Here is a 27,643-nt window from a genome sequence, read left to right on the forward strand (position 1 = left end):
CGATAAAAACAAAATATCCCATAGAGGTAGAAAGAGCACATAGAGTGCCTATGAAAAGAAAAGAAAATCAACATGGACCAAGACCCTTTATTTGCCCATGAAAAGAAAAGAAAATCAACATGGACCAAGACCCTTTATTTTCAAAATATTGCGCCACCAACAGGTCTTAGAAATACTTCAACTAGCAAAGCAAAATAAAGGGCTTTAAATATCAAGGTGCTTATATCCATTTTGTTCCTGATTTTGCAAAAAACACAGCGATAAAAAGGAAAAAATTATTGGAATTGAGGCCAAAACTAAGAGAACTGGGTGCAAAGTTTGGATTAATGTATCTCGCAAACATGAAGGTTACCATCGGAAATAAAACTTTAACATTTGATGATGCAGAAAAACTTGAGAGATTTATTCAAACTCAAGAAGTGCCAATGTCATCCTAATTTTAATTAATATGACTTGAAACTTGTTGATTAGAAATGTTAGAAAATTATATTGAATTATACCACCATATATTAATTATATAGAGAAGTAAAAGATTTTATTTATTTCATCTTAAAGGAGAAGAAAACTGTATTTTAGAATGCAACGATTTTAGAATGTTTTAATTGGCTTCAAATATATTCTTTTTCAACGACTCTCTTATAATAGAATTAGAATGTAATAGATATTCTAAAATGCAAATGAGATATATAGTTATATATTTGAGAGTTTAACAGGAAATGTAATAGAATATATAACATGGAAAGATAGAAAGTTAATAGATATTTGAATTTTATAGAACAATTACTATATTTAAAAGTCTGTTCTGAAAAATTATATACAGACAGAATAAATTTATGGAAATATGAAAGATATTGTGGGGGAAGAGAAAAAAAAATAAAAATGAGAGGATGGTTCTTGGGGTGAAGCTCTTCTTTTCCTGTGGGGGGGCTGCTGTGGAATCGCAAACCGCACACCGGACATATATATAGGTTTTTTTGAATATATTGAATATTTTTCCTCTTCTCTCTCCTAAAATCTTAAAAGCTTAAAATCCTGGAAAACTTACAATCCCGAAAGTTTATGTGAAAGGAAGACAGAAAAAGGATTATTCTACACAAACCTGAACATAATAGGAATGTATGATATAAAATGCAAAGGGAAAAAAAAAAAAAGGAAAGGAATACAGAATTTGGATTACAAAAGTAAAAGAAGATCGAAAAACTATTAATCAACTATCCTTAAGAAAAGAAGAAGAAAGAAGACAAGAAAAAGGAAAAAACAACAAAGAAAAGAGAGGGAAAGAGACAAACAATAGAAAATTAAAAAAAAAAGAAATATTTGTTGGTGGGTGATTCCACGGGGGCCACTCCTGAGGGAAGGGGTCTTTACTAATGGAATCATTCTTCATATAACATTATATTCCCATATTAATAAAATTTCAAGGGTAAAGTACAAGATGGGAAGAAGGGGGGAAAAAATGGAGCGTTTTAAATGTTTTAGAATACAGTTAAAGATACAAACTATATTTATTTGTTTTAAAATATTTAATCAAAAATCAACAAGAAAAGAGAGATATAAATATAAAATAATAATATAAAAAAAATATATATATATATATTGAAGATTTAAAGATAATGAATATAGAATTTCATGATATCCTAAGAAATATATATAAAAATGATTTAATTCATTAATAATATAATAAATGAATTATTAATTACATCTTAATAATTAATTTAATTTTTAATGACTTAAATGGAATTTGGAAAGTTTTAAGGTCTTTCTGGAGTATGTTATAGCTGAACTTAATATGTGTGAGGCCAAGTATACACGACTTTTGCTAAATGGGGAGGGAGGGGAGGGAGATGGGAAAAAGGGAAAGAAATTATATTAAAAAAATCATATAAGTAAGGGGTTAATAATAAAAAAAGGAATAGATGTTAAACATGTGTGGATGTCTGATCAAAATTTTTATCAAAGAATTATAATTCAAATATTACTTATTAATTTAAATGGCTCTTAAAATTTATTCTCTTAACGTCAATGGTCTTAACCATCCAATAAAAAGAAAGAAAATATTAAATTTTCTTCATAAGCAAAATGCTGATATATATTTCATACAAGAAACGCACCTGTCAGGAATTGAATCTAATAAACTAATAGATAGTTGGATATCCAAATGTTTTTTTGCACCTGCCATTGGTAAAAAAGCAGGAGTAGCTATTCTCATAAATAAGAAATGTATTGCAGATTTCAAGTTAATAAAATTCGATCCACTAGGAAGATGGGTACATATTAAAATGGATCTGAGAAATACAACCCTGGATTTATTCAATTTATATGCTCCTAATTCAAATCAAATGGAGTTTTTCAAAAATATTCAGCAGATATTACTACCACTGGCTGCTTCTAATTTAGTAGTAGCTGGAGATTTCAATGCTGTAATGGATCCTATTTTGGATAAAAAACCAAGTAAAATTATGAAATCATTAGGATTAGATAATTTAATACAATCTTGTGATTTAATAGATATATGGCGTATCCTTCATTTTAATGATCAGGAATATTCATTCTGTTCTCAGGTCCATAAATCCTTTTCAAGAATTGATTATATATTCATTTCTAATAATATAGCACAAAAAGTTATGAAAGCAATTATTGATCCTATTATTATATCAGATCATGCTGGTGTGTGGGTTGATCTGCAGAATGATATATCAGTTTATTCTAAACCAATTTGGAGATTTGATAATGCTTTACTTGCAGACATGAAATTTATAAAAGAAAAAATGCATGAATTCTTTCAATTCAATAATTCGGATAACATAAACATTGAAACTTTATGGGACGCTTATAAAGCAACAATGAGAGGAAATATCATATCATACTCTGCATATATGAAAAAACAACTTAAAAAACAATTTATACAATTGGAACAAGAAATTAAATTATTAGAACAAAAATTAATTACTAAATGGGAACATGATGCATTGCAGAAATTATTAAAAACAAAAGTTAAATATAATGAGATTTCTTCTCAATTTGTAAGGAAAGATATGTTCTGTCGGCAAGTACAGTATTATGGAAATTAAAATAAAACTGGAAGACTATTAGCAAATTTTATTAAAGCAAAAAAAAGAAAATCTAAGATTATTGCAATTAAGGATAAACGGGGCAATACACACACTAGCAATGAAGATATTATAAAACAATTTCTTGATTTTTATAAGGATTTATATACTTCTGATACTTATGAAAATAAAGAACAAGATGGTATAGAATTTTTAAAGTCATTTATTGGACCAAATATTCCGGATCATATAAAAGGAAGTTTAGAAGAACATATATCTTTAAAAGAAATAGAATCAGCATTGAAAGCTCTTAGAGTTGGGTCCGCTCCAGGTGGAGATGGATATACTGTTGAATTTTACAAAACATTTCAAAATATTTTATTACCTTATCTATTAAATTTATATCAATATCAAATAAATAATGGAAATATATCAGGAACTATGGCTGATTCTGTTATAATTGTCTTACCAAAACCAAACAGGGATCCGACATTGATAACAAATTATAGGCCTATATCTTTGATGAATGTAGATGCTAAATTAATTGCTAAAGTGCTAGCAATAAGATTAGCAAAAGCTCTTCCTTTTATTATTGATATACACCAAACAGGATTTGTTGCTAAAAGAAACTCTTCACATAACACTAGATTAGCATTTCATTCTCTAAATTTAGCAAAAAATTTGAATGATCCAGCTTTTCTAATATCATTAGATGCAGAAAAAGCATTTGATAGAATAGAATGGAAGTTTATGTATCAAGCTCTACAATGGTTTGGTATAGGACCTGGTTTTATTAAAATGATACAAACATTATATAGCTCCCCTGGAGCAAGATTAAATATAAACAATAACTTATCTGATAAATTTAACTTGCTAAGGGGAGTTAGACAAGGTTGTCCTTTATCTCCCTTACTTTTTGATATCGTTCTAGAACCCTTATTAATTGCAATAAATCAAACTAAGGGAATAAAGGGAATCACATTTTCTAATTGGGAATTTAAATTATCTGCGTATGCAGATGATATTTTATTATATTTAAGAGAACCAGAAGACACCATTCCATATCTACTTAACTTAATAGAAAAGTTTGGAAAGTTTTCAGGATATAAAATCAATTGGGAAAAATCTGAAGTTCTTCCAATTAATATCCATTGCACCAAAGGATTATTTGATTTATATTCATTTAAATGGAAAGAGGAAGGACTAAAATATTTAGGTATTCTTATAAAAAATACAATTGATGACACAGTAAAAGAGAATGAAAAACTTTTATTAAAGAAAATAATAGAAATGTGCGAGCAATGGAATCCTTTACATCTTTCTTGGTGGGGAAGAATCCAAACAATTAAAATGATGATTTTACCTGTGGTTTGTTATCAAATGAGTATGATTCCAATACTTTTTCAGGGGTCATTTTATAAAAAGTTAAACAATATATTAACAAAATTTGTTTGGTTTGGGAAAAGACCAAGAATCGCTTTAGCATCATTACAAAAAACAATCAAGGAGGGAGGGGTAAATTTTCCAAATTTCTATAGGTACCATCAAGCCTATATTTTAAGACAGGGAATGTATTGGATCCTCCCAGATCTTATGGAAAATGTACCCGACTGGTTATATTTAGAATGGCGCCTCATGTTCCCTTTACATCCAGAACATTTTATTAGTATAACAATGCCTAGGAGATATAAAGATCATAGAATTCTAATAGATACATGGAAAACATTAAGATTTATGAGCAATTTATCAACAGATCCATTGGCTAAATCTTTAAATCAATCTATTTGGGTAAACTCCAGGATCAAAATTGGTGGATTTAAAATAGTATGGAAACAATGGATAAAAGCAGGTATACGTACTTTAAAAGATGTAATAGTAAATGGATCACTGCTTAGTTTTTCACAATTGCAACAAAAATTTGGATTAGATAAAACACAATATTTTAAATGGATGCAATTGAAGCAGGCCATTCAGGAAGGGTTCCCTGAATGGAAGAATCTTAACACTCAATATAGTTTACCAATCCTTTGTTTTCAAGCGGATTTTCTAGGACACCAAGCCGCAAAATGGTATAAGAATATAAACGAATTTTTAAACAAAAAAAAGAGATCAGGACTTAGGGACATTTGGAGTATTGAGATAGGACAGATAATTTCTCCATCTCAATGGCAAAAATTTTGGTCCTGGAGAATACATACTACAAGATCAGCATCTATGAGTCAAACATGGTTATTTTTATTACATAGAGTTTTATGGACCCCTACGAGATTACAAAAATTAGATAGTAGTAGATCTAATAGATGCTGGCATTGTAAGATAGAAGTGGGGACATTGGACCATTTACTATTCTTTTGTCCCTGCATTATTTCCTTTTGGAAATTAATTTGGCCCCAAATTAATAATTTATTAGAAAATCATGTTGGACTATCATATGATACAATATTATTTGGAACAGCAATGAGAACACAGAGTCTGCTTTCAGCTAACAATAATAAACTTTTATTAATTTTAACAGGGGTCGCCATACAGCAAATTACTCAGAACTGGAAAGATTACACTAAACTAAATTACACTTTTTGGTGGAATTCAATTTGTCATATATATAAAATGGAAAAAGCAATGGCATTACAACAAGGTTATATAAAAAAATTTAATAAAATATGGGGACCATTGACAAATTATTCTATTGATCAGATATCATAACACATGTATAAAACATATAGAGGGGGGAAGGGAGGGAAAACTATTGTAATATTAATATGATATAAAATTCTGATAAAGGGTTTCTTTAATTTACATTGTAAGAACATTTATTAATAATTTCAAGTGTTTTTTCATAATTGAATGTAATACATGTATTTCACTTGATGTAAGAATTTAAAAAGAATAAAAAATATTAAAAAAAAAAAATAAGCTTTGGTTTCAAATTTTGGCAGACTTTGGCTCCTGTGACCTGGTTGTACCCCATCCTCATGCAGAGCTGCGAGCCAGTTCCAGAAAGCAGTCTAATATTTGAAGTTTTGATGCTACCCATTGAAATCAGAGCTAAAGGTTCCATAATGCAGTAGTGTTTCCCAAGCTGATCCTGAAGTATCCCCTTACCAGGCAGGTTTGCATATAATGGAGGCAGCATGTGCAATTAAATTTCATGCATATTTATTGTGGTTATCCTGAAGACCTGATTGGAAATACTGCTATAATGCATCATGGTGAGGTTGGCAGTTAAATGCAGGACTAGTCTAAAATTTCCCTCCTGTAACAGGGTAATTTGGAAGCTATGCCCTTGCCATCCTTAAATGGGTCCTAAAACCAGCTATTAAACGCACTTAGGGCCAGATTCTACAACACCTACCAAAAGTTAGGCGGTAGTAGCCGCCCTGCTGCAACTTGTTTGGTTTGTCTTTAATTTATCATTTCGCTTAAAATGCCAATAAAAAAACGGCACCTCCCCAGCTATGGAGGTGACTACCGGCACCTAAGGGTAAAATAGTCATGGTTAACGCTGGAAGTACCCTTAGACATCTGTGGGCATGTTTCTTGTCACAGGCAGCAGAAATAAGGTCTTGAAAACCCTGGCCTACATTTCTAGTGCCTATCTGTGATGTAGCTGTGATTCTATAAATGTCACCGTCACGTGATTGACATGCAATTAGTACTGTTTTTGTGGGCAGCTGCTGATCACATCACCATTTATAGAATCCAGGCCTTATTGTTTAAGTAGGACTCCCTTATTGAAAACCTGACCTAAGAATCAAAGCAGCCAGGTCCTCATGTGGGTGTAGAAAGCACTGCCTGTCTGGCCCTTGCATCTGTTTTTTTATTGGGTTTTTTAAAAATAATTTTTATTAGGATTTCATAAACATCTTTCTATTTTCTCTCTTTTTTTAGGGGGGGCTGGAATTGGAGCACCCCAGTTTTTATTTGGCTTATTTTTGTAGCCTTATCCAGCAGATGACAAAAATTATAGTATGAAAGTATTTCAAGCACTTGGTTCTGCTTCATGCTTCCGTCACACCTGGAGTATGAGGAATTGTTTATCTAAATACTACAAATTGCCTGATGGTTTTTATTTGCTACAAAAATGGCATTCAAACCTTTTGTCTGATCTTGCATTTATTTTCCATCTACACAGCTTGGAAGAAATGATTGCAGCTAATCCAGGCAAAGCTCCAGTACAATTATTGCATGAATATGGAACGAAGATGGGTAAACTTCCTGCCTATGACTTTGAGAAAGCTGAGGGGCAAGAACACATTCCCATTTTCATCGCCAGAGTAGCTGTGGGTGATGTCATCTGTACAGGTTTGTCCTTTTAATACATTGAGTAGATTGATTGCTGGCTGATAAGGGCAAAGAAATGAATCAGAGTTTTGGCATCTAGGCTCAGTAATCACCATGCAGAAAGTCTCTGCTGCCTAGTTTTCTGATGAGAAAGAGTTGTAGTCCTATTTAGAGGTAACAACAAATGTCTGATTCAGGGCCATAAAGGCAGAATTCTAAGATAGTTCCTAACCCAGAATTGTCATCACATTAACCAGATTAGGTTTAATGGGGGGAAAAGAAGAGAGAAATTAAAGTTAAAATCTACAGATAGTTGAGAATGCTAAGATCTGGCACTGGTTCTTAAGCATACCATGAATGTATATAATGGAAATGCAAAAGACCTGTCTCCTTTTTTGTTACTACTGAAAATGTTAAATTTCTTTATAAATATATATTGCTACAGGTGAGGGTCAAAGCAAGAAGATTGCAAAGCATAAAGCTGCAGAAGCTGCCTTGAACATTTTAAAAGGAGATTCCAGCATTAGGTGAGTTGAGTAGAGTCAGTTTTGTCCTGGTCCAATGGTGGTTATTAGAATATTTATCTGTAGGAGTTATTACTGACTCACACTAAAGTTTTGATATTCTTTCTTCCTCTCCAAGAAAGTACTTAATTATGATGTTTTAGTGGGAGAGAGATTTTCACTATAAGGCAGTGTCTCTCAAACTTTCTCAAGCCGAGGCACACTAAAGGTAGTAGCCACGGCTCGAGGCACCCAGAAGTGCGCAGACGTTGCCGTGATGACATCATGCGCATGCATGACATCACATCAACATCCGTGCATGCGCAGAAGCCTTCCAGATGAGCCCTGAGACGCCAGTAGGGGGTACCAGCTGGGAGGAGGGTGGGAGAGGAGAGGCGCTGGCTGATTGCCTACAGCAGTGTTTCTCAACTATCCTCTTGTCCTCTCTCTTTCTCCCTCCCCCAGGTGTGACATTCTCCTTCCCTCCTTTCTCTCCTCCCCATCCATCTCGCCCTCTCCATGAGTCCACTCCTGCATACTTTCGCTCTGTCTTTGCCTCTTCCCTCGAGTGGCATCCCTCCTTCCCAACCCAACATGTTCTCTCCCCATGCACCATCTCACCCACCCCTCCAGTGTGTAGCACCTTTCCTTTCCCTCCCCTTCTGCCAGGTCCAGCAGCACCTCTTCTCCCTTCCCTCTCCAGCAATACTTCTCCTTTCTCTAGCGTAGCAGCAGCTCACTATGTGCTTTTAACTTCTCCACACAGCTGCCGTTAGCATTAGTTTAGCCGTGGTTTCATCAGGCAGCCTTAGGGCCTTTGCTAGGCCGGCCCACCCCGCATCATCAAAGTGGGCCAGCCTAGCAAAGGCCCCGAGGCTGCCTGACAAAACTATGGCTAAACTAATGCTAACGGCAGCTGTGTGGAGAAGTTAAAAGCACATAGTGAGCTGCTGCTACGCTAGAGAAAGGAGAAGTATTGCTGGAGAGGGAAGGGAGAAGAGGTGCTGCTGGACCTGGCAGAAGTTAAAGTGGCGAAGTTAAAGTGGCGAAGTTAAAAGCACATAGTAAGCTGCCACTGCTGGTTCAGGGGTGTGGAGAAAAGACGAGAAAGGCAGGAGTCCCAGTATACATGATGGTAGGAGGAAGTTGCATGTCAGCTGATGTCAGCTGATGGAGCCTCTCTTCCTGCCCAGTGTGCCATGGCACACTTGAAATCTCAGGAGGCACACAGTTTGCAATACACTGCTGTAAGGTGTCTGTGCATATATACAGTAACAATGGAAACATCACATTTAAAAACAAATGGCCTTTTCTAGTGCAACAAGAATAACAGTCTTGACCAGTGGGTATTTACACTCCTTTACCATGAAGTCTGTAGAGAGTAATTTATACATCTTCAGCTCCTCTCACTCTGGGCTGTGCTAGATTTCAACTGATTATAACAATAGATGGAAAATGAGATTCGAAAGGAAACAATCCAACTGCATTTAAGAATCCCACTATATTTTGCAAGGAATGCAAATAAAGGGAGAATGAGGATCTCAGAAACTTGCTTATGCAATGGTAAATAAACCTTTAGCCAAGACTGACTGATTCCCAGTTTCGATCATTGATCCTCTAATCCTCCCCCTCCTAGTTATCAACTTTTTTACCTTTGCTAATCTAATTTCACATTTATTTTGTTTTCTTCTTAAAAATTTTTAAGCACATATCTCTAAGATAGAGGTTAATCACTTATCTTAAAAATGCAGGAATTCATAGCCCGCCAGGACCCGATTTGCCAGTATTGACTGGCTTTTTCAAGGGTTCACTGATGGTACTGCAAATTATACAAATAGCGGCATACTTGTCTCAAAGGAAATGCTCGCTGACAGCATCGGCTTCCTAGAAACAATTCCAAGACCTGAGACAGACATTCGGGAGCCTCAAGTGTCCGGATCCCACTCAAGCCCCCAAAAAGCAGCAATGATGCCAGGCCTATAGCCCCCCTCCTCTTGTGGGGAGCAAGCTGGTGGAGCTTCGCATGTATGGATGTGCATAAGAACATAAGCAATGCCTCCGCTGGGTCAGACCTGAGGTCCATTGTGCCCAGCAGTCCACTCACGCAGCGGCCCAACAGGACCTGTGCAGTAATCCTCTATCTATACCCCTCTATCCCCTTTTCCAGCAGGAAATTGTCCAATCCTTTCTTGAACCCCAGTACCGTACTTTGCCCTATTACGCCCTCTGGAAGCGCATTCCAGGTGTCTACCACATGTTGGGTAAAGAAGAACTTCCTAGCATTCGTTTTGAATCTGTCCCCGTTCAACTTTTCCGAATGCTCTCTTGTTCTTTCATTTTTCAAAAGTTTGAAGAATCTGTCCCTCTCTACTCTCTCTATGCCCTTCATGATCTTGTAAGTTTCTATCATATCCCCTCTAAGTCTCCTCTTCTCCAGGGAAAAGAGTCCCAGTTTCTCTAATCTCTCAGCGTATGAAAGGTTTCCATACCTTTTATCAGACGCGTCGCTCTCCTCTGAACCCTCTCAAGTAACGCCATATCCTTCTTAAGGTACAGCAACCAATATTGGACGCAGTACTCCAGATGCGGATGCACCATCGCCCAATACAATGGCAGGATAACTTATTTCGTTCTGGTTGTAATACTCTTCTTGATTATACCAAGAATTCTATTTGCTCTCTTAACGGCCACTGCGCACTGTGCCGTCGGCTTCATTGTCATGTATCTCTTCACACAGCTGGTTGCTGGACATCATTCAGGTGGAGTACAAGCTAGAATTCTTTTGATTCTTCGGGATCTCTTCGGAAATTCTCCTGCAGGAAAGCTGGACAAAGCATCCAGAGTTATGGCAATGGTACAGAAGCTCAGAGATCTAGGAGCCATGAAGGCCATACTGGATTAAAGGAGCATTTATGTTAATGAGAGTTCTATCAAGAGTTAGACTGATGTTTCTATCTGGGATAGGCATGTGAGATCTCTCGGAGAAAGAAAGGGATAATGGTTACTGCGGATGGGTAGACTAGACTAGACTTTCAAATTGTGGTCCAAAGTTTTGATATCAGCAAACTTGACTTTTGTAATCCGCCTTGAACCGCAAGGCAGAATAGAAATCACTAATGTAATGTAATGCTCTATTTTTGGGCATTTCAAGAGCAAGGTTGCATACCCTGCAGGTAATACAAAATACAGCTGCCAAACAGATTACCGGGACATCAGAATATGATTCTATTACTCTAGTGTTAAAAAACTTACATTGTTTGCCATTTGAAGCTCGCAACTATCCCCTGCTTCAGAAAGTGGAGTGAGAAGGAAGAGATGCTTGACTGTAGAGAGAGGGAGAGATGCAAGACCATGGGGAGTAGGGAAGAAATTCAGGGTGCAGACGAAAGAGGTGGTAGGTGGGGTTAGGGGACATGGATGCTGGACCCACAAGTGGGGGTGGGGGATGGTAGAGAGAAGAAGAGAGAGTTGAGATCAGAAAGAGAATGGGAAGGGAGGAAGAGATTCTTAACCAGTGGGGAGAGAGAGATGCCAGACCATGGGGGCCAAGGAGGGGGTGCAGGGTGCAAGTGAGAGAGTAGTGGGATTTAGAGGGAGACAGAACTGCAGTTGGAGTGAGAGAGGGAACTGAGGAGGCTGGAACCTGAGAGGTAAAGGCAGGAAGGAATTTCAGGCCTCAGGATAGGAGAATTGTATACAAAATACTACAAATTTTGAAATATTGTGTGTAGAATTTTTTTTTATTTTTAATTTGCACATTATTTCAAAATTTTTGCGCAGAATTCTGCCAGAAATAGACAATGTTTCTGTGAGAAAGAGGACATACATAGATCAGAGAGAGAGGGTGGTGTGAAGGAACTGGCACCACAGTTGGTGTGTGTCTGAGAAGGTACTAAGGATTGCAGTTAGAGAGAAGCCTGGGGATAGAGGGGGGGGGGGGAGTATAGATTGGAATGCAAGGGGAGAATAGATTGGAATGCAAGGGGAGAATGGCTGGAGCCAAGGGACAGACATCTTCCTTCCCTTAAATTTTGATTGTGATCAAGTCTTGCGTGAAAGAAGAGCTAGAAATCCTGGTTGTAGTCTGCCAAGAGATTTTGCTGCATATTTAATAAATTCTTGCTCTATAGATGGTGTTTAGACTGCAAATGTTTTGTGATTCCCTGTGAGTTTAAAGTAATTGTCATTGGTTGTCTGCTTGCTAACTCTGCTCTCATGAAGGTATCTACTTGATTAGCATTCATTTGTAGAAAACTGCAGCCCTGTTAAAGGGAGCCTACTAATTGTAGGGACTTGCAATGGCATCTCTATCATTGGCCAGGTGCGTGTAAATTTTTTTTTCATGTGAGCGACAAGTTTTAAAAAACAGATTTGCCAGTATTTTTGTGAGCGACCATGTAAAATCTGTGAGTGACATTCCTAGAATGTTTAGCAATTGCTCATGCGCTCTTCTTAAAGGGAACATAAAATGTGAGATTTCTGTGTTGAAAGAAAAGCTCATTTTTAATTCAACTATAATTTTTTTACTTATAGAAGTCATCAGCATAATCAAGTAAATACTTTGCTTTCAATGTGCTATGCATTTTGGCCCAGATTCTATAAATGATGCTTAAAGATATTTTTAGAGAGAACTCTTACTTTTCAGGCAGCTAAATTGAATACCTGGTTTGGCAAAATTATGCTAGAAGTTCCATCTTACCATAATTTTAGAAAATTACTAAAAACACAACTATTTGATAAATTTGTAACTTAAGGGGTCCTTTTATCAATCCGCGCTAGCAGGGTTAGTGCGTCTGGACATTTCATCATGCACTAACCCCCGCGGCCGGCTAAAAAAACTAATGCCTGCTCAATGCAGGCGTTAGCGGCTAGCGCGGCAGGCGGTTAAACCCCTACCGCAGCTTGATAAAAGGACCCCTAAGTGTTCTGTTAATACTTTTAATCTATAGGCATTATGTATCTTTTAGAAATAGCTTTTCTTGTATTGTAAATCGGCTGGTTATTCAGACTTATCTTGCTGTGAATCGCCTAGAACCTTTTACTGGTTTGGCGGTATACAAGAAATAAATAATTATTGTTATTATTAAATTGTCCGGGGCCTAAAAAATAGACACCATCCACGTGTCAATCACACCTAGGCGCTGTTTACAGAGTTGTGTCTAGCAGCATCTATGTAAAAACTCAGGTGCCTGAAATGTAGGTGAAGGTTTTAAAGGTCTCCATTTCAGGTGCCTAAGTTTTTGGAAAATCATATTTAGCAGCGTCTAAGTCACACTCTGCCCATAAAAATGTGCACAAAGGCACCTATCACATTATGCCTAGCGGCGCCTATCACACAATAGAATTTTTCCAATTATTGAGCCTATTAAGAGTATTTTGCCAATTAAGGCCCTCTTTTACTAAGCTGCAGTAGAAAGTTTCTACCATGGCCCAGAATGCTAAAGGCTGCAACGCTCGTAGGAGCAACATCTGAGCATTTAGTACTCTTGAGCCACATTAGAAACCTCTATCGCAGCTTAGTAAAAGGGGAGGGGGTGGGGTGTAAGTTAGGCAACCCTGTTTATTTTTAGTATAGAGTGCGGCAGATGTGAAGGAAGCTATTTGGTTTGCTTGTGATGCCATTAACACTAGCATTAGAGGAATTTTTCCAATCCTAGATAAGATTTATTTTACCATAGATGAAAAGCACTCTTGCTGCTACTGCTTCTCGCCATAATATATTTTGATTTTTTGGTAGTTTTAGTAAAGAGAGGCAGGAGTATATATGGTAGTATGTTCATGTCTTCCCTGGCCAGTGCACAGCCCAACCTCACTTCATCTCTACTCACATGCCAAATGAGTAGAATGTGCCGATTCCAAAACTATCACAGGATGCCTAATCATGACTCAGGTAGTGCTTTTTAATTTGTGGTAAGCATGCATTAGTGCTTACCGTAGCTTAGTAAAAGAACCCCTTAGGGCTCCTTTTACTAAGGTACGCTAGCGTTTTTAGGGCACGCAGGATATTACCGCGCGCTACACCGTGCGCTATGAGGCTAAAACTAACACCAGCTCAATGTAGTGCGCGCTATTCTACGCGTTAATGCCCTAACACAGCCCTTAGTGTTGATGTCGCCTTTTGTAACGCTCATGATTACAGCTCTCCTGTAAGAAATATTTTTTCATTTTTAAGTATTGTAATTATAAGTCTGTGTTCCAAATCTTTTATGCTTCAGCTTTCCAGTGCTAAATTCTGTAGTCTGTGATATTCCAACACAAAAGGAGCATCAGGCCAATCCTATTGGTTCATTACAGGTAAGGTTTGCTAACTTTATTCCACAGCTTGCTGCAAAGTATTATGTATTGTATATTAAAAATATATTATACTGAAAATGTCAGTAAATAGACTCTTAGGGGTTATTCTGTAAACCAGGACCTAGTTGCTCCAAGATGCATGTTCTGAGAAGCTGGGAGATGAGGGAACTACAACTGACAATTTTGTTTCGGTGCTAGTAAAAGAAAGAAAAGCAGACTAGGAGTCAATAGCTCATGTGCAAAAGTTGTTTTAACATAAGGTATTCATGGTAAATCTGTTTTGGTTTTCTTTCAAAGCACGTTGAAAAGAGATGCTTTAGATTTAGTAATTATCCTGCTTTTAACAGTTCTGCTCTATGCTTCATATTTCTGTAGGAAATGGCTGTTAAAAAAGGATGGAGACTTCCTGAGTATACAGTAATTCAGGAATCGGGATCACCTCATAATAGAGAATTTACAATGACATGCAGATTAGAAACATTTGTAGAAACAGGTATGTAGTATTATATTGTAACAGAGTAAATGTTTGAATAATAGACACATGTTCCTAGAGACTTTAGTGTGAAGATTCTCTGATACAAACCTTACTCTGATAATATTTTGTCTTCTAGAGTTTGCATTGTTTTTGCTTGCTTGCCCCCTTCCTCCCCCGTGCAATCAAACATGGTAGCTTCACATGAATTGTATTCCTCCCCTAAAGATGGGACACAGACACTTTGAATCCTGGACTTTAAGAAATTTTGTGCATGAGAAATAAAATATAAACTTAGCTGGTCAGTCAATGAATATTGGCGCTAACTGGTTATGTCGCACTAGCCTCTATCCTTGAATATACAATGGAGATGGACGACTATCTCCTGCTGAATATTCATGGTTAGCTGCCGTAGCACTATTTAACTGTCCATATTGGGTGGCATAGTCATTTTAGAGCTGCTTTTTTTTCTATCCAAGATACCTTTATCTGCTCGATGCACCTAGGAAGAACTTTTCACCCTCCTATTTAAGACACAGTGCAAAGTGTTCTTTTCTGGCTGATATGTGGAAGCAGAATTCCCACTATAATGATTTGTTGCCCATTAGTGCCAATTTGAATTTTCAGCCTGGAATGGGAGGAGGGGCCTTTAGGAGTACGCAACAGAGGGTATGATTTTAGTAGAATATTTTATAAGGCGGGTCAATTATTAACATGTAATGAATTCCAGCAAAAATTTCACACTAAAACTGCTGATGATTTTGTGTATTGACAGCTCTCCTTATTTGAGATCACTGGACTGTATGTTGCTTTATGCTGGGTATACTCAAACAATATGGAAATTATTTAGTGGATAGCCCATCTTATGCTGCATAGGACAGTAACTCTGTTGAGCCCCCTAGAAATTATGAAGGTCCTGTTAGATCGATGACAAGAGAGATTTAGATTTTCCTCGAGGGGCTTTGGAGGTTAAAAAGTTCATTTGAGCAATACCACAGATTGTTTACAGTGCAGATTTTTGGGAATGCCAGTTCTGAGGTATTCATAGGGCATATTTTACTCAGGAGCAAGCAGTATGCCAGATAGATTGTGAGCCCACTAGGGACAAAGAAAGTACCTCCATATAATTTATACAGCGTTGTACATGTCTAGTAGTGCTATAGAAATAATTAGTAGTATTATGAGTTATGCCTACATGGAAAACTGCTGCAAACACTTACATTCATGCCTTCTGTAAGAGCATATTGGAAGCATATTGGCCCCGAGGAGTGCAGCACTTAACACATATCAATCAATCTTAAGTTAGGCGGTATCTATAGAATCATGCCTAGTGGCGCCTAAACTTATACCCAGGAATTTCTAAGGTTGAGACTCATAATCAAGGAAAATGACATAAGGACTGGTGAAATACAAAATTGCAGGCCATTTTGAATGAACATTATTACCTTAGTTTTGGTGTGTTGTATTTTTTGTTTTGGTTTTTTTTTAAAAATCATTTCAATATTTAATTTTGTCTTATGTAGGAATAATCAATCTTAGCAAATTTATCACTGAGTAAAGTAATGCTCTGCATATCCTGTACATCTAAAGTTGTTAGGGTCTGGAGATTACGTGAAACTTATATATTCAAGTTTAAAGTTTTTGGAAAGCCATGATTGTAATAAATTGCTCTTGACTTTTATTCCCTCTCCACCCACCCCCACCCTATACAGGAACGGGGACAACTAAAAAAGTGGCAAAACGAATTGCTGCAGAAAAATTAGTTACCAAATTTCAAAAGTTACTTGCAGAAAACATCAACTTTTCTCTTGTAAGTATATGTGCGATAAGGCAGTGTTTCTCAACTTCTTCAAGCCAAGTACCCCCTAAGTTTAAAAAATATCAACTGAGTACCCCCGCTCAAGCTCCGCTTCAGACCCCACCCCGATAATAAATAGTTCTAATTGTAATGCAATTTCTTCCATTCATTTTTCATATACACATAATATAATTTTAACAATACATAATGGTAACCACAAAATTAAAAAAAAGTACACTATGCAGAGAAAATGTTAATTATCATTTATATTCAGGTTTTTTCAGAGTTTAAGACAGGTGATTTTTAAATAACATGAAGAAAGACCTGTCGAAGCTTGAAGAATGGTCTGAAATTTGGCAGTTAAAATTTAATGCTAAGACATGCAAGGTCATGCATTTGGGCTGCAAGAACCCAAAGGAACGGTACAGTTTGGGGGGATGAAGAACTTATGTGCATGATAGAAGAGCGGGACTTGGGTGTGATTGTATGTGATGATCTAAAGGTGGCCAAACAGGTTGAAAAGGTGACAGTGAAAGCTAGAAGAATGCTAGGTTGTTTAGGGAGAGGTATGGCCAGTAGGAAAAATGAGGTATTGATAACTGTATAAGACTCTGGTGAAACTTCATTTAGAATATTGTGTACAATTCTGGAGGCCACACCTTCAAAAAGATATAAACAGGATGGAGTCAGTCCAGAGGAAGGCTACTAAAATGGTGTGTGGTCTTTGTGATAAGGCATATGATTTAAATATCTCAATCTTTGGAAGAAAGGCGGCTTCCCTCGACATGGTGAGGTGGGCTCGGGCCCACATGCGTCCTCTTCAGTATGCTCTTCTTCAGAGGTAGTCGCCTCAGAGACACAATCTGGATCATCCTGTTCCTCTTCGGGGCTTGGCTCATTGCTGTCTTCGTTAGTGGCGCCAGACCTCTCATCTTGTACAACGGGTGAGTCTGGACCAGCCACAGTGGACGGTGCTACTCACGGATGCCAGTCTTCTCAGCTCAGGGTACCTGATCCACAGAGGAGGCTTCCTGGTCGATCAGTGTCTTAGAGACCAGAGCCTTCCATCTGGCACTGTTAGCCTTCCAGTCCTTTCTGATGGGCAAGTCAGTCAGGGTTCTTTCGGACAATGCCACGGCGGTGGCCTATGTCAATCATCAGGGGGGCACCAGGAGCATTTTGGTGGTGCAGGTTGCGGCTCTGGGCAGAGTCTCATCTTCAGGACATCTCGGCTTCCCACATAGCGGGCGTAGAGAATATTCAGGTGGACTTTCTGAGTCATCATGCCCTAGATCCCGGAGAGTGGTGTCTGAGCCATGTAGCGTTTCAAGTGCAGTCTTGGGGTCAGCTCCACATGGATCTGATGGCCACGGGTGTCAACGTGAAAACACCCCGCTTCTTCAGTAATCACAGAGACGGTCAGGCCGAGGGTCTGGATGTTCTGGTTCAACCATGGCCAATGAAGGGGCTGTTATATGTGTTCTCTCTGTGGCCATTAGTGGGCACAGTTCTTCTCTGCATAGTTAGACATCCAGGCCTTGTGATTCTGGTGGCTCCGGATTTGTCCAGGTGATCGTGGTACATGGATCTGGTGAGGCATCTGGTGGCGGTTCCGTTCGTCTGCCGTTCTCGACCAACCTTCTGACTCAGGGTCCCATTCCAATGTTCGATCTGGATCCCTTCTGTCTTACGGCTTGGCTCTTAAAAGGGATCGCCTAGGTAAGAAGGGGTATTCAGATAAAGTGATCTCAACCCTCTTGGGGTCCTGGAGGCTTCTACCTCTTGGGCTTATGCGAAGGTTTGGCATATATTTGAGGAGTGGTGTGCTGTGCTGTGCATGGAGTGGTCTCTTTTCATGCTTCCATCTTAGAGTTCTTGCAGGTTGGCCTAGACAGGGGACTGGTTTGGTCTTCTCTCCAGGTTCAGCTTGCGACCTTGTCAGCCTTTCGTGGGTTGTTGAAAGGTCAGCGTTTGACTGCCATTCATAATTTGATTCGCTTCTTGCAGGCGGCCAAATTGCTCAAGTCTCCCGTGTGATCCTCTATTCCATCTTGGGATCTGAATCTAGTTCTGTCTGTTCTGGTGCATCTACCTTTGGGCGTCTGCTCTTTGAAGGACCTTACTCTTAAAGTGGTCTTCTTGGTGACAGTTACATCTGCTAAACTTGTTTCTGAGCTGCAGGCGTTCTCTTGTAGGGCTCCCTTCCTGGAATTTTCTAGGGAGTGGGTTGCCTTCCTTTCTTCCTAAGATAGTTTCTCCTTTTCATGTCAATCAGGCAGTGATCCTCCCGGTGTTAGGTCATCGAGAGGGATCTTCCAAGCAGAGACAGTTGCCCAAGTTGGATGTCAGTCGGGTTCTTCACTCTTATGTACAGAAGACCCAGGAGATCAGAAAGACAGATCATCTCTTTGTCCTTCTAGCGGGTCCTTGTAAGGGGGATGGTGCTTCCAAGGCTACTATTGCATGCTGGATCAAGGAGACTATTGCTTCCGCTTACCTTCTGAAGAAAAAGCATGTTCCAGACTTTCTCAAGGCTCATTCCACTTGGGGTCAGGTGGCTTCTTGGGGGCTGAGTCTTCTCTAGTGCTTCCAGTTAATATTTGCAAGGCTGCAGTTTGGTCTTCTCTGCATTCTTTTGTTCAGGCGCGTCAGAACATGGTGTTCGGTGAGCGTGTTCTGGTGTCGGCCCTTCGGGGGTCCCACCCTTGATAGTTACTACTTTGGTACGTCCCATTCGTAAGGACTATACCGGTCTCACAGGCGTTACAGAAGGAGAAATTAGGTTCTTACCTGCTAATTTTCTTTCTGTTAGCCTGTAGACCAGTATAGTCCCCCACCCTATCTGTCTTTGTGTGGTGATTGCGGGTTTTTGTTTTGCTCGTGGGCAGATTTTGGTTTTTCTGCGAGTTCTAGTATTTTTCTAGGGCCGGAGAGAGTTAAGAACAGCGGCTATGGCTTAGCTGGTGAGCTGTGGGGATATTTTCTATGCTAAGGTTTAGTTCTACACATGTTCCAACAGTTGTTTACAAGTGTTTGTTGTTTTTACACTCCTGTTCAGAGTATGTGTTACTATTTTCAGTTGTAGTCTCCTAGGTTCTGCTTGGCTATTCGGCAGACTGAATTGCTAGGGGGGAGTCTATTCTAATATACAAGTTTTGTTCTCAGTCTCCACCTGCTGGTCGCAGTGAGGTATATTACCCATTCGTAAAGACTATACCAGTCTACAGGCTAGCAGAAAGAAAATTAGCAGGTAATAACCTAATTTCTCCTTTTTAATGATTGGATACCGAAAAGAAGAATTCTCAATAGAACTTTTTCAATCTCCAAGCCACTACTTCCATGTCATTTCTTCTCCTTAGAGCTACCGTTTCTTAGAGCCTACACAGCCAGCTTTTTGCAGCACTACTAGCTGCTGCATCAGGGCTTATGTTAAAGCAACTTGTCCAGGTTCTAAAAATAAAAGTATCAATTCAAATGTTCAAAGCTATCATGTATTTATAAATACAGGCAGACGTTACCCACGCTAAAGCATATGAACTCTTCTATCACTGACGCTCTCACATAAAATGGCATCATATGTCATTACATAACCCACATCAACATGCTGTTAGCCAGTCAGGATACCCTCTGCTTTAAACAGCTGTTTCATTATGTCACCCAAAGGTGATACGGATTTTAGTTTGAATATCCAGGGCTGCTGATGCTGTGCAAAAATTTTTTTATCATCTCCACCTCTCCTTCCACTTGGTATCGGATCCAAAACCAAGGTTTCATCATTGAAAAATCATGTCTTGATTGATTGCAGTGATTCACTAAAGGTGCTTCTCTGCAGTGTCTCACAATTTTGCTTTTATGTTCAGTTAATCTTATGTTAAAGTATCATGATGTCTGAAAAACATATATCTTATCATAAGGGCATCTAATGCAATAGATCACACAATCAGATTTACAGTGTGTATTTCAGTGTATATTTTCGCTTATCCATAGGATTACAGAATATTGTAGTGCAGTCCATATACTACACTTTTGTTACTGGGAAAGAGCTACACGTATTTTGACATTCTCTTCAACTTAGTTTTTAAGTGGCACGTATTTTGAGAAAATATTGGCAAATTTTGAAAGTGGGAGAGACCTTTAAAGACTAAACTTTAAAGATCGCCCATTGTAGGACTAGGGATTTAAAGGAAATGCTATGCCCATCAGTACTGCCTGAGTTGAGATCACTGGGAGCTATATAATTAAATGGTCATACTATATGTGGCTCTTGTCAAATGTTTAGTAGACTAAAATATAAATTCAGAAAATCCTTACCCTATATTCCAAGTTCTCTGTCATTACAGACTCGTTAATAGTCAGACTACAATTATCAACAACTCGGCATGCTCCATATCAGAGTTCAGCCTTAAAAAAAATTGCTTTTAATTGTGCTTTAAAATCCTCATATCTGATAGCTTTCTAATTTAAATTGGAAAAATGGTTCCACTCCACAGGGTCCGCAATAAAACATATGTAGGTTTTGGTATCTTTAAAGTGCATCTTGTGTAAAGTCATTACATCTGCTGATCACAGTGATCTTGGAGGATTATAAACCTTCAGTATAGCCATAAAATAAAATGGAACGTCTTGATGGAAAGCTTCAGAGAGGTTTGTCTGCAAGTTGCTTCTTGACTTAAGTATGTTTTAACCATACATGGATATGATAAATAGATTTTCTTTATTGTACTGTACATTGTAAATAACATCCCTTAAATGTTTCAGGCAAATGCTATAGGAAACAACATCAGATGTACATGGGATTCCCTGAAGAATTCAACGGGTGAGAAAATTACATTGCTGAAAAGGAGCTCGCTCAGTATTCCTAACACCGACTATGCCAAAATGCTTGGCGAAGTGGCAGAGGAACAAGACTTTGCTGTAACATATTTGGATATAGGTATGATACCCTCACTCAGCTCTACTGTGGAAATCATGCAATAAAATGTACAGTTCTGTTGATGTGTCATCTTGACTGGCTCCTGATCAGTGATTAGATCATGATAAAAAAGAGTAGATAGAAACCAGACATTCCTTTAACTACTAGATAAGTTTTAGCTAGCTTTTATTTTTTATATTTTTAATTTTTCTAATCTTAGGTCCCCAGTCCATTATGTGCTTTCACTGCTACCTTTAGAAATATGAGTCTGTTTTAAATATTTTCTATATCTGTCCAATCCTGCTCTGATCGGTCACTGATGCTTGGAGCCGGCTTGTTCCGAGCTGGGGATGCCTTCTTAGGAAGGAATTCTCCCTATTCTGTTGCTAGTGCACTTGCACCAGCCTAGCACCATAACTTAAAGACAAGGTAATAAAAGAGATTTGGGGGGAGGAGAGGGTGGAGTGCAAAGCCAGTTACTGCAGGAGGCATGATGGAAGATGAAATCATGGGGGGCAGGGAAGAGAAGAGAAACAGTCATCACAGGAAGGAGAGCAGGAGGAAATAAATACCTCCATTAATCGCCCACCCTAGATTTCAGAAGACATAAGAATTGCTGCTGCTTGGTCATACCAGTGGTCCATCGTGCCCAGCAGTCCGCTCCCGTGGCGGCCCTTAGGTCAAAGACCAGTGCCCTGACTGAGTCTAGCCTTACCTGCGTATGTTCTGGTTTAGCAGGAACTTATCTAACTTTGTTTTGAATCCCTGGAGAGTGTTTTCCCCTATAACAGCCTCCAGAAGAGCGTTCCAGTTTCCACCATTCTCTGGGTGAAGAAGAACTTCCTTACGTTTGTACGGAATCTATCCCCTTTTAACTTTTAGAGAGTGCCCTCTTGTTCTCTCTACCTTGGAAAGGGTGAACAACCTGTCTTTATCTACTAAGTCTATTCCCTTCATTATCTTGAATGTTTCGATCATGTCCCCTCTCAGTCTCCCTCTTTTCAAGGGAGAAGAGGCCCAGTTTTTCTAACCTCTCACCATATGGCAACTCCTCCAGCCCCTTAACCATTTTAGTCACTCTTCTCTGGACCCTTTCGAGTAGTACTGTGTCCTTCTTGATGTACGGCGACCAGTGCTGGACATAGTATTCCAGGTGGGGGCGGACCATGGCTCGGTACAGCGGCATGACAACCTTCCCTGATCTGTTTGTGATCCCCTTCTTAATCATTCCTAGCATTCTGTTCGCCCTTTTCGCCTCCTCCAACCCCTTAACCATTTTATTAGAAACATAGAAGATGACGGCAGAAAAAGGGCTATAGCCCATCAAGTCTGCCCACCGTACTGTCCCTTCCTCTTAAATCTATACCTAGTGACTATTTATCAGATTGACTCTCTTAGGGATCCCCTCTTTCCTCCTCTGACCCTTGTAGGGATCCCACATATGTATCCCATTTATTCTTGAAGTCCAGCACGCTGTTGGCCTCGATCACCTGCGCTGGAAGCTCATTCCAACGGTCAACCACTCTTTCTGTGAAGAAGTACTTCCTTATGTCGCCACGAAATTTCCCGCCCCTGAGTTTGAGCGGATGCCCTCTGGTGGCAGAGGGTCCCCTGAGAAAGAAGATATCATCTTCCACCTCGATACGTCCTGTGATGTATTTAAATGTCTCAATCATGTCTCCCCTCTCCCTACGTTCTTCTAGAGTGTAGAGCTGTAGTTTGTTTAGTCTCTCCTCGTATGAGAGACCTTTGAGACCCAAGATCCTCCTGGTGGCCATCCGTTGAACCGACTCGATTCTGAGCACATCTTTACGGTAATGAGGTCTCCAAAATTGTACACAGTATTCCAGATGAGGTCTCACCATGGTTCTGTACAATGGCATTATGACTTCAGGCTTCTTGCTGACAAAGCTTCTACTGATACATCCCATCATTTGCCTTGCTTTAGATGAAGCCTTCTCCACTTGATTGGCAGTTTTCATGTCTGCACTGATGATTACTCCTAGGTCTCGTTCCGCCGAAGTACTAGTTAAAGTTTCCCCATTCAAGGTGTAATTTCTGCATGGATTACCGTTACCGAGATGCATAACCTTACATTTCCCAGCGTTGAAGCCCAGTTGCCAGGTAGAGGACCATCTTTCCAATGTAAGCAGGTCCTGTGTCATACTATCCTGTAAATTACATTCACTTACTGTATTGCATAGTTTAGCATCGTCGGCGAATAATGTTATTTTACCCTGAAGCCCCTGAGTCAGATCCCCTATGAAAATGTTGAAAAGGAGTGGGCCCAGGACTGAACCCTGCGATACTCCGCTGGTCACCTCTGATGTTTTAGAGAGGGTACCGTTAACCATTACCCTTTGAAGTCTTCCGCTTAGCCAATCCTTGACCCAAGTAGTAAGTGTTTCTCCTAACCCCATCGATTTCATTTTGCTCAACAGCCTGCGGTGTGGGACGCTATCAAATGCTTTACTGAAATCCAGGTACACGATGTCCATAGATTCTCCCAAGTCTAGCTTCCTTGTCACCCAGTCAAAGAAGCTGATGAGATTGGATTGGCAGGACCTACCCTTGGTGAATCCATGTTGATTGGGATCCTGTAGATTTCCCTCATACAGGATCGTGTCTAATTTGCGTTTAATTAAAGTTTCCATGATTTTACACACTATTCGCTCTTCTCTGGACTCTTTCGAGTAGTACCGTGTCCTCCTTCATGTATGGCGACCAGTGCTGGACGCAGTACTTCATGTGAAGGCACACCATGGCCTGTTACAGCAGCATGATAACCTTTTCCGATTAATCATTCCTAGCATTCTGTTTGCCCTTTTTGCCACCGCCGCACATTGCGCAGACGGCTTCATCGACTTGTCGAACAGTACTCCCAAGTCCCTTTTCTCGCTCATCGTACCAATTTCCAGGTCGTGTTAATAACAATTGCCCAGGCGAATATTAGAATATGGCTTTTTTTTTGTTCAGGTTCATTGTTCAAACTTCAGAGGGTAGTGATCAATGGAGATCGCTCTGAGGAAAGGGATGTTACCAGTGATAAGCCTTAAGGTTCTGTTCTTGGGCCTGTTCTTTTTAACATTTTTATAAACGATATTGTTGAAGGACTGTCGGGTAAGATTTACCTCTTTGCAGATGATACCAAAATCTGCAAGAGTAGATACCTAGGATGGTGTGAATAACATGAAGACCTGGCGAAGCTTGAGGAATGATCTGAAATTTGGCAACTAAAATTTAATGCTAAGAAATGCAAGGTCATGCATTTGAGCTGCAAAAAACCGAGTGAACGGTACAGTTTATGGGTGAAGAACTTATGTGCACTACAGAGGAGCAGGATTTGGGTGTGATTGTATGTGATGATCTTAAGGTGACCAAACAGGTTGAAAAGGTGACGACGAAAGCTATAAGGATGCTAGGGTGCATAGGGAGAGGTATGGCCAGTAGGAAAAAAGAGGTATTCATGCTCCTGTATAAGACTTTTTGGTGAGACCTCATTTAGAATATTGTGTACAATTCTGGAGGCTGCACCTTCAAAAAGATATAAAAAGGATGGAGTCTGTCCAGAGGAAGGCTAAAATGGTGTGTGGTCTTCGTCATAAGGCATATGGGGATAGACTTACAGATTGCAAAGGTGGGAGAGGGGAGATATGAGACATTTAAATATCTACATGATGTAAATGCGCATGAATGGAGGAGTCTCATTTGAAAGGAAGCTCTGGAATGAGAGGGCATAGGATGAAGTTAAGAGGTGATAGGCTCCGGAGTAATCTAAGGAAATATTTTTTTACAGAAAGGGTAGTAGATGCGTGGAACAGTCTCCCGGAAGAGATGGTGGAGATGGAGACTTGGATAGGCCCGTGGGATCTATCAGAGAGAGAAAGAGATAATGGTTACTATGGGTGGGCAGACTAGATGGGCCATTTGGCCTTTATCTGCACTCATGTTTCTATGTTACATAAAAGAAATATCCTGTGTTTGTGTAATCGATCAAATTTCTTAGATTTACTATATATATTAGGAATCAAAGTTGGACGGTAGAAAAAATAGAGAAGCTGGTGTCGGAGGTCTGGTGTACTGACTCCACAGCCCTGCTTACCATATATACTCAAATGTAACCTGGGATTTTTGGGCCAACTGGCCCAAAAATGGGGGTCCCAGTTTATATTTAGGCCAGCGCTTCCCTCTCAGAATAATTTCAGGCCGCCGCCAGGCTCTGGACTCTGCCTCCCTCCCTGCCCTGTCTATCATACCTTTCTGCACTCCTGCTCTTCTGCTAACCCGGTCGATGGGTGGCTACTGTGAGATCGGGTTTCTTCAGCTGCTGCTCGGCACTGAGCAGCTTCCTGACTGGCTCCCATTAATTCTGATAAAAATTTGCGGGAGCCAGTCAGGAAGCTGGGGGGTAGGGAAGGAAGGAAGGGGGCTGGGTGCAGAGCCTGATGGGGCACTTGAATATTAAGCCGTCCAACTTGTATTCAAGTCAACCATTTTTTTTTTCCTCTTTTTTGGGGGGGAATGGGGGTCTCGAATTATATTCAAGTATATATGGTATATGTGTAAGAGCCCTGATATTCTGCACTTCTAAATTTAACCATATAGTACAATTTATACTTGTATATTCAGCAGCACTTGCTGTAGGTATAATGCTGCTGAATATTTGACTGATTAGATGTTTGAATTGTATTCCTCAGATGTTCTGCACAAAATTGGCCTAGAAAAGTTCAGATTATGGAAATATTAGTCATTGGTTTTATACTGAGTTTTTTTTTACTCTTTCAGTCTTAAAGCTCAAAGAAGAACAAGAGCTTAAATTAAAATACACACAAAAGGGCTAGATTTACTAAATTGTGCAATTCACGTTAGAATTGCAAATAGATCTCATTGTATAAAATGGAACACTTGTTAATTACTGCAGGCCCCAAGTGATAGTACACTTTAGTAAATCTAGTCCTAAAATGGAAAAACGAGTTTATTTTTCAAGATATAGATAATTTGATGTAAAATTAGGGCAAGTATTCTTTGAGTTATTTAACAATATGTTAGCATATGGGGCAGCTACATATCCTGATCAGATTGGTAGCTGTTTATTCATCTTATTTGATGGTTGGAATTTTTAACTCAAGAATAATTACTTACTTTTGAAAGATTTATAAAATTTCTGATTTGGTGGGCGACGATCTAAAATTCTTAGTTCTGCTGTTCTTTTGGTGATCTTTTCTCATTTTCTAATTTTAACGAGGCCATGGTACAAGCTCCTAATAATATTCTGTTTGACTTCTTTCAGAGGAGCTGAGTGTAAATGGACACTACCAATGTTTGGCTGAACTTTCAACAACTCCAGTCACCATATGCCATGGGACGGGGATCTCCTGCGGCAATGCCCACAATGATGCTGCCCACAATGCACTACAATATTTAAAAATCATGGCTACAAGAATGTAGATTGAGAGCACTCCCTGCTAATGACAGCATTTAAAAATATATTTTTTTGTTATGTGGAATGTTTTACCTGGGCTGTAGTTAATTTGTGATATTAAGTCTGCCAGCACATTTGTCCCAATGCAATTATGTAATGCCATAGAATGGTTAAATCTGCTATCTTAAGGCCTCTTTTATCAAGTCGAATACCACATGCCGGTGTGGTAAATGCAAAGAAGCCCTTAGGGATTGAATGAGCTTTGGTTTCTCTCTCTACCATGGCTTGATAAAAGAGGGCCTTAAGTTTTTAATTTGGGACTGATTTATTGCAGTAACCAGCAACACACCTTTATAGAAATCTATGTAGATGATGCTATGGAATTGAGAAAAATGTAAACCAAAAGTACAATAGAGAGGCAAGAAACCAACCAACAAATGAATAATGTGAAGGAAGTCATGTATTATTAGGCTGAGAGCCTTTTATATTTTTGGCATAGCTTTGAAAAGGAGCTTGGCATTTCTTTATTTTCCCATTTTAGTTTGCTTCCCAGTTTAATCTTGTATAAATCATGAAATTTTAGAGAGCCCACAGAAAAATTCAAACACAGTTTTACACAAAGAAATATGTAATTAGGATACTGGACATATAATAAATTGTTTTTAAGGATATTGAAATTTCAGTTTGTCTGTATTTTCATATTAAGTGTGAACTTGGGCAGCATAAATGTGAAACTTCTCGGATTAGTCGACAGGTATACAACTTCATGATAACTTTGTCATCCTATTGACTCCCACACATTTAATGCTAAAATCTGTACAATCCTTAAAAAATAGACATTTGTGCTCAGAACTTAGGAGGTTAGGGCTGTCATCTGACAGGATCCTCCCTAAATATTTGGACCCTAGTCA

General features: G+C 39.0%; 1 protein-coding gene across 4 annotated transcripts in view; it reads left to right on the top strand.

The window, feature by feature from the left end:
• The window catches only part of PRKRA (protein activator of interferon induced protein kinase EIF2AK2), a 77,902-nt gene extending 50,499 nt beyond the window's left edge, over positions 1-27,403 (top strand). For 3 of the 4 annotated variants that reach the window (XM_033945641.1, XM_033945640.1, XM_033945643.1), the window contains exons 2-8: positions 7,183-7,352; positions 7,777-7,858; positions 14,050-14,128; positions 14,504-14,621; positions 16,313-16,410; positions 21,157-21,331; positions 26,601-27,403. In XM_033945641.1, coding sequence (XP_033801532.1) covers positions 7,183-7,352; positions 7,777-7,858; positions 14,050-14,128; positions 14,504-14,621; positions 16,313-16,410; positions 21,157-21,331; positions 26,601-26,758 — 880 coding nt within the window. In that variant the 3' untranslated portion in view covers positions 26,759-27,403. Of the gene's footprint in view, positions 1-5,986; positions 6,156-7,182; positions 7,353-7,776; positions 7,859-14,049; positions 14,129-14,503; positions 14,622-16,312; positions 16,411-21,156; positions 21,332-26,600 lie in introns of all 4 variants that reach the window. The other variant, XM_033945642.1, reaches the window with a different exon arrangement.
• Positions 27,404-27,643: the final 240 nt, after the last annotated feature.

The sequence above is a fragment of the Geotrypetes seraphini genome, chromosome 5, assembly GCF_902459505.1.
Source record: "Geotrypetes seraphini chromosome 5, aGeoSer1.1, whole genome shotgun sequence".
Taxonomy (NCBI): domain Eukaryota; kingdom Metazoa; phylum Chordata; class Amphibia; order Gymnophiona; family Dermophiidae; genus Geotrypetes; species Geotrypetes seraphini.